We start from the raw sequence: 7,622 nt of genomic DNA, 5'->3' as shown, positions 1-7,622 counted from the left end.
TTGGGTGTTTTTTTTAGTGTTTTTTTTAACATTATTATTTTTTTGTTGTTTATTATTTTTGTTATTATGATTTTTATTATCATTATTAATAATATTATTATTATTATTATTTATTTATTTTTTTCTTTTTTCCAGGACCACAATGAAAAACATTTCTTTAAAATGATTGTGTCATCCTGGCTAAAGATATTAGTAAATAAAAGAATTGACACGGAATAAGTATAAATAAAAATGGACTATTTGTTATACATATATACATATCTTTATTGAAATCACACGAAGCAAATCTGTAATGTACATATAATCTTCAATTCTGATAAATCAAGTAACGTGATCAGTCACGTGGTACAATAATGCTAATACTTTTAAAAAGTTGCTATTTACATAATATCCCGGAATACAACAAACACTTTCACTACTAAATTAAATATCGTTATTCTCAGCCTTTATATGTTTAAACAGATATTCTGTATATACCAATGCGAGCAATACAAGCTTTCCACTAGGTACCTTAGACTGGTATATTGGAAGCTGCCTTCATCACGCAAACTTGTTGTCGCGCCAAACCACGCAAGTGCGGAGATGACGTGTGATCAATATTAGATGTCATTAATTGTTGCGTCATCAATGTTTTAGTCCAATATATTGAAGCCAAATGTAAACCTTGGAGAATTTTTTTTGAATTTTTAGAGCTTAATCATATAAAGACTGAGAATACTATGTCCAACCATGTTTGTATGACTAGTAGGTCCGGAGATGTGTGAACTATGTACGTGTAATGCCGGACACTCACTGTGCACAGCGGTGGTCGTCGGCCGACGCGATATGGGGAACACAACGCTACGACGACGCGCGCACAATGGATCGTTTGTTAATGACGACCGTTCAGGCTGCTACCAATTTAGTCAGCATACGGTGTCGCGTCGTCTAAAGGCCAACTCAGACAGTGTCGTACAACGGATCGTTTCTTAATGACGATCCGTTCAGACTGCCACCGATAATCTGCATGAGTGTTACGTCGTCTGAAGCCTGTTTTCCACTAGGCGAATTTATTCGCGCTTATGGAAAGCGTCAGCTCATGCACATGCGCATTCACATTTCCATCGGAGTTATTGCTAGCGAAAAAATGCGCAATCAATCAGAACTCAGGAAGCGAACCGACGCTGTCGTGTCGTCGAGCGTTCACAGGGAACAGAGTTGGATTCGTCGGCCGACAGTCGTACGACGCAGTGAGTGCCCGACTTAATTTTCTCCCTCTAGTAGCCCTAGTAAAATATAGAATACCAATCGAATTTCAAAACCAAAAAAAAAGATTGTGGATATCGATATCATCAGTGGCGGATTAAAGGGGATGGAAGCCAGCCCGCCCCTTCTATTTTTTTTCAAAATAAAAAAACGAAAAAATGAAAAAAAAAAAACAAACAAAACAAAGAAAATTATATTTAAATTTAAATATGAAAGTGTCATTTCCGGCCATCTAGATGTGTCATTCCTTTCTTACCTCAGCCCCACCATGGTTGGTTGGTGTAAATCCTCTATCTGTGAAAGTTCCTTCCTGGGCACGCTCTAATCCAAATGTGTAGATCCGCCACTGATCAATGCTAGGCCTTTGTTTTAGTTAATAATATTTGTAATCTAAACGTACTCAATAATAGTAGCTATTATTATTAATGATATAAACTATTAATTATTAATTTACTCAGCAGTATTTTATAATACCCTTGGTAATTTCGAAACGTCAGTATTTGATAGATTAAGACAGTCTGCACCCGTGTTTCATGACGTTGTAGACCTATTTGTAATGACATGAATTGGTTAATGTTTGAGGGTTATAAAATAGTGAAATATATAACTTAATCATCAGCAGTTTCAACAGGAGGGATTTTACTTCTTTAACAACCAAATTATAGGTTCTGGACATAACTCATCCCTTTGGTGTATCTGCCTCTTTTACTTAGCTGTGCGTAAATTTTGCATTTTAAACAAATTAATATGGAAGCGCACGTTTTTGCTGACGCACAATACGTTTGTCAATGGTTGTCGTCTGACTGTTGGTTGACGAATTCGTCTGTGTGAGCGCTTGTCGTCACGTCGTGGTCTCATCGAATTTCGTGGTCCGGACCTGATAAGGCAGACAAAGTATGCCCTTCGGCTAAACCCGTTTGAGTTCGAATCTCCCGTTGTCCTATTCGTTTGTATCCTTGTGAGCAAGGCAATTTATCTACCATTTTCCACGTTGTACAATATGAACACTTGGTAGGGATGTAGGTATTGAATGTATGTATAATAAGCTGATGAGCTTACACAAGTTGTGAATGTTTGCCAATTTTTTGATCCAGTGACGAGAAGGTACAGTAGTATTTCTCTCTCGTCTAAGTTCAATTGGTTTACAATGAAAATTGACTGTGCTGATGAGCATGTGTAGTAGTTGGGCAACGTAACGCGAGCGTCTAGCTTGAACTAGTGCGAAACCTAGACCATTGCATTGTTCCTCCATAAGTTTTTCTCAGTCCATACTATCTGAGGTTGCTTGATGTGCATGTCATTTAAACATCCGCGTGTCTTTGTCTCCCTCTGCCACCCTCAAACAAAATTGGAATAATGTGTTAGAGTCTATTCCTAAGTGCTTACATCTTCGATAACGATTCCCCATCGCCGTTCTCGGACACATAAGCTATATTTTCATACTCAGGTGGCGTACTGATATTATCACGAGCTTGAATTGAGTCCGAATTACTGTCCTTTGCGTTCTCCAAGTCTTCTGCTGCTTCTGCTCTTTTTCTTTCTAAACGCGCTTCTATTCTTTGTTCTTTTAATTCTATCAACTCAAAATCAAATTTATTCGTTGTAACGTATTCCCAACGCTGTAAGAAAATGATACAATAATTTAAAGTTTAATATTTTGATGTCATAAATTACGTTATAATGGAATTACGTTTCACAATAAACCGAGTGTAACTTATACTGAACGTCAACAAGTTATTGGTCTTATTCATAAACACCCATACGGTAATCATTATGAATTTGCCATTTGTAACATAATATTTAACAATAAAATTACCGTCATAATGTTTTAAAATCGTGCAAGTTTGTTGATTGTGTTCCCATGGTGTTTGTAACAGTGTTAAGTTTGCCATTTTTGTTAATGATTTTAACAGTTCTGAATTTGTTGCGACCTTTTTTGAATGGATTTTATTATCTTAACTCTATTTAATTAATGTGTTACTTCTTTTGTTTGTATGTGCTGCTTTTTTGTATGTGCTGCATGATTTTATATTTTATGGATTTTAGGTAGTTTAATGTAGCCTATGTATACTGGAATATTTTCTCCTAAGGGAGGTGAATAAATTGAAATTTAGGCCTAAATTGAAATTAAACTTATGACGTTATTATACGTAATAGGCCTATATTATTAGACTTATTACACTTAGTTCACTTATCGCACGCATTGTTTGATTTAATAATGTCTTATTAAGATATTCTACTTCAGTTAAAAGAGTGACTTCTTACCTCAGAAAGTGATCCTCGTGTTGTAAGGAATAGATACACAGCGTATGTGATAATCCAATGCATTGATGCCAGCGCCATGAACCAGCCTAGGATTTCACCCCACACAGGGTAGTAATAATCTTCGCCATATTTTGCATGCTGATAGTCGACAAGGCTGAATACGAAAATTCCCTGTATCAAAATAGAAATAATTACCAATATATTCGTGTAGTTTTCAATACAATCGTGCAGAACTTTTATTTATATAATTAGTATTTTTTTAATTTCTTTTGAAATGATTATATTGTATTATTGCAGAAAGTAAACTCCAACTAGTGTAATATACAGGTACAGTTATCACCACCGGAACGACCATACACTGGGAATAAATCTTCTTCATACGTTCGTGAGTTATTCTTAGTGGTTACACCGAATAAATGAATCTATCCATCTACCCATCCAACCAACCAACCAACCAACCAACCAACCGGAGCTCTGGGTTCAAAGGCCGGAGTGCCTAGTTTGGGCCAGAGTGTGAAATCTTATTGAGGGTCGGAGCCACCACGCATTCCGCAAAAACGAATCGGTTATCCTTCTCATCATATGCTATAATCCATCTATACTCATAGAATAGAGATATAAAAAGGTTAGGTGCTTTGCCCATGGACACAGCGAGGGTTTTGGGCCCCGATGAGAGTTCGGGCCACAAGCACTCCGCCAATATAGATGTAGATACACAAACAGACGATAAATTAAACTTACAATGCTGACCATCGGTGCTGTACCTGCCCAGCAGATTATCCAGAACCAGCCTGGAGTAAAGCCCATCATGGTAGATATTGCTTTATAATACTTGTTTACTCCAAGTCCATATGAAATTGCCACGCACTCCCACGACGCAACCCAGAGTAAACACATGCCACTCGCTGCATATGAGTCCATGTCTATAATCAGCTTATTTGAGGGTCCCTAATGATCAGCTTCTGCTGATGGAACACCCTCATTAAATATGGTTCAAATAAAAAATATATATATTTTACAAATGTATTCAAAATTTGCACAAATGTTATACTTAATTCAAAATGTAGGCCTTACTTTCATTCTGTCGACACATTTGGAAAAAAAAAACTATCTCAGGGGAGTGGGTTCATGGCAATGTATTTTAGATTAAAAATATAATTACCTCTGTAACACAGACTAATCCAAGCAAGAAATCGATCCCACAGACAATAAGCAGAAACACTGTTCTGTTCTCGCGTAACTTGTACTGAGTAAAATAGTCCATTACAGAAGTGATGAATCCTTCAACAACACAGAACTGTAAAAAAATAAAACAATAAATTAATATGGTTGGATAAGGCTTAAGACCTGTTAATACTTCAACGATAACGATAACGATAAACAAGCTAAAAAGCAATTGTTCATATAGAAAATGAAAGAAATAACAGAAGTTTTTACACTAGGACGATTCGATAACAATTTATCGTGTATGCGATAACAAAATATTTTGACAAATCAAATCAGGTGACGTCATAATCACATGCTCTATACCGTTCATTTGACAAAATTTTAAATTAAGAGAAACATAATCTGATACGAGATACACAATTTGCATGTTGTTTATTTACATATTTATTTTAAAAATGTTATCTTATATATATTACATTCTCTTTTGTTAAGGGATCATTTTTAGACAAGTTTTTAACTTCTAATCTGATTCCTAAATCGTAATTTATAGATACTAATTGTTTACTTTCACATATTTCGATTTGAATAAATGTTACTGTTACTTACTTACTTAAAACCGTTGCTACTACTACGATTTTAATGTTTTTCCATGATCATGACGTCACCTGATTTGATTTGTCAAAACATGTTGTTATCGCATAACTGATAAATCTTTATCGAATCGTCCTAGTGTAAAAACTTCTCTTATTTCTTTTATTTTCTATATGAACAATTGCTTTTTAGCTTTTTATCGTTATCGTTTTAAGCATAAACAGACCTTTAGGCTTATATAGATAAAAATACAAAAAAAAAGATAGTGTTGTGGGAAATAATGATATGAAGACATGGAATAATTCAAAGTTTCTTTACCTGACTGTCAAGACCAAGCATAATCAACATGAGAAAAAATATGACAGACCACAGTTGAGGGACGAGCGGCATTTGGTATACGGCAGTCGGGTACGCAATGAAAGTAAGACCAGGACCTGTAAAAATATTTGATACACACACAAAAATAATAATTTCAGTTTTAAGTACAATTTAAGATATGACTTTTGTTTATCGATTCACAAAAACGTGTCGCATTTAATTTACTTAAATAAACTGTACCCATCTACTTTTTTTTTACAGCAAACACGTGTTAAAATAGATGAAATTCATATATAATAAATAGGCCTATTAATAAAAATGTTCGTTCCAATTTGTTTCATACGTAATTATATGCTATTACTTCCGACCTTTTAATTAATGTATGACTCTATATTTATCAAATATGGAAATTCACACTAACCTTCGCTAACAACCTCCGATACAGGAACATCAAGTTCATTTGCCATGAAGCCAAGAATTGAGAATATTACGAACCCAGCAAAAAGACTTGTTCCGGCATTTACCACTCCAACCACTAAAGTATCACTGAAATTTTAAGCAAAGTTATTAACGTGACTGGTATTTTAATTTTTCCAAGCAATAATTAAATTCTATTCTTTTCCTGCGAGACGTAAAACTTGATGTATCATGCTATTTATGAATACTAAAACGTACTCTAATCGTTTCAGTAGATAAACATCGAATCTACGGTGATCTTATACTTCGGTCAAATAGAATCAGACAACAAAGATTAGGAATATCAGAGTACTTAGTTGTCTAAGACATTACTCTGGCGACAAGTATCTATCGGGAACTTGAAGAAAGGAGCTGTTAGACCTGTTTGGACATGCATACATTATATGCTAATACGCGACACCGTCGACAAGGGCTAATAGAATTCCGGTTTTGTCGCGGCATAAGTAAGCAATTACGGGACGTCATTATATCGACTTCAAAAATATTGTGTTTAAGAGCATATAGACAAATTGCTTACATTAAACTGTTGTTACGGTATGGGTTGTAACTTCCAAGAGAAATCAGAGATCCAATTCCAACTCCATAGGAAAAGAAAATCTGCGTTGCAGCGTCGATCCAAACGGTCGGACTGGACAGACGATCCCACTCTGGCGTAATATAGTATTCGATACCGTCCTTATGTCCCTCAAGAGTCAGTCCACGGATCAGAAGTGCTGTCAGAATGCCATACGGAATCAAAGCTGTAAACCAGACAATCTGCAAGAATATTGACAATTAATGAGGTCCATGACAAAAATTTGATTGCAATTTGGAGAACCATCTTGGTCACCTAATGGCTGTATGGACTTATTGCTAATGATGAAACTTACAAAAAACTCAAACAAAAAATTGAAGTACCTTTCCAGTCTGAGCGACTCCTTTCCAAATGCAGGCATAGGTAAGAACCCAAGCTACAGCCAGACATCCAACAAGTTCCCACTGGAGACTGCCTATCTCATCGATTCCAGGTGATATTTTCAAAACTCGATTTCTGTGGTACAATTAAAATGATTTAGTTAGATATGTTATTGATCTAGTCGAAAGATTGCGAATAAAATGCAAGGGCAATGCTCTACTCTTTTCCGAAGAACAAGTTTTGTGAAATCTCAACTGTTCAGCGCACACAGTGTGGCTACTTGTTCAGTCTAGACGGCTTAGCTATGCTGATCTGGATGTTTTCTTGATTTTTGACATAGCCGTGCACAGTTTAAACTACAAGAAGAAAGCGATAATTTAATTCTAAATAATCACTTTCTTCTTTAACAGGCGCGGATCCAGCGGGGGTCATGAGGGCCGTGCCCCCTCCCCCCATGTTGGTCAAGTCGAAAAATAAAAAAAGAGGGAGACAAATTGGAGTTAAAGAGAGGAAAGGGTAAAGGGAGTGAACCCATGAGTTCAGTGGCGATCCAGCAATGGGAGAAAGGAGAGCTCGATTGTTTACTACTTATTTCACCAACCATGGTGGGGGGAGGTGGCGTGGCGGCTTGAACTTCATATCGTGACACCCCCCCCCCCCCCGT

The 7,622-nt window shown here is 36.2% G+C and overlaps 1 protein-coding gene across 1 annotated transcript in view; it reads right to left on the bottom strand.

Annotated features, from left to right (window-relative positions):
- Window positions 1-239: 239 nt before the first annotated feature.
- The window catches only part of LOC117119382 (sodium- and chloride-dependent creatine transporter 1-like), a 10,212-nt gene continuing 2,829 nt past the window's right edge, over window positions 240-7,622 (bottom strand). The window contains exons 3-10 of the mRNA XM_033264184.1: window positions 6,961-7,093; window positions 6,581-6,819; window positions 6,008-6,132; window positions 5,587-5,702; window positions 4,673-4,807; window positions 4,252-4,458; window positions 3,511-3,681; window positions 240-2,864 (exon numbers count right to left, since the gene is read on the bottom strand). Coding sequence (XP_033120075.1) covers window positions 2,628-2,864; window positions 3,511-3,681; window positions 4,252-4,458; window positions 4,673-4,807; window positions 5,587-5,702; window positions 6,008-6,132; window positions 6,581-6,819; window positions 6,961-7,093 — 1,363 coding nt within the window. The 3' untranslated portion in view covers window positions 240-2,627. The remainder of the gene's footprint in view (window positions 2,865-3,510; window positions 3,682-4,251; window positions 4,459-4,672; window positions 4,808-5,586; window positions 5,703-6,007; window positions 6,133-6,580; window positions 6,820-6,960; window positions 7,094-7,622) is intronic.

Source organism: Anneissia japonica, unplaced genomic scaffold, assembly GCF_011630105.1.
Source record: "Anneissia japonica isolate Jap-2015-1 unplaced genomic scaffold, ASM1163010v1 scaffold287827_len377088_cov200, whole genome shotgun sequence".
Taxonomy (NCBI): Eukaryota; Metazoa; Echinodermata; class Crinoidea; order Comatulida; family Comatulidae; genus Anneissia; species Anneissia japonica.
This window is presented reverse-complemented; position numbering and strand designations above follow the sequence as displayed.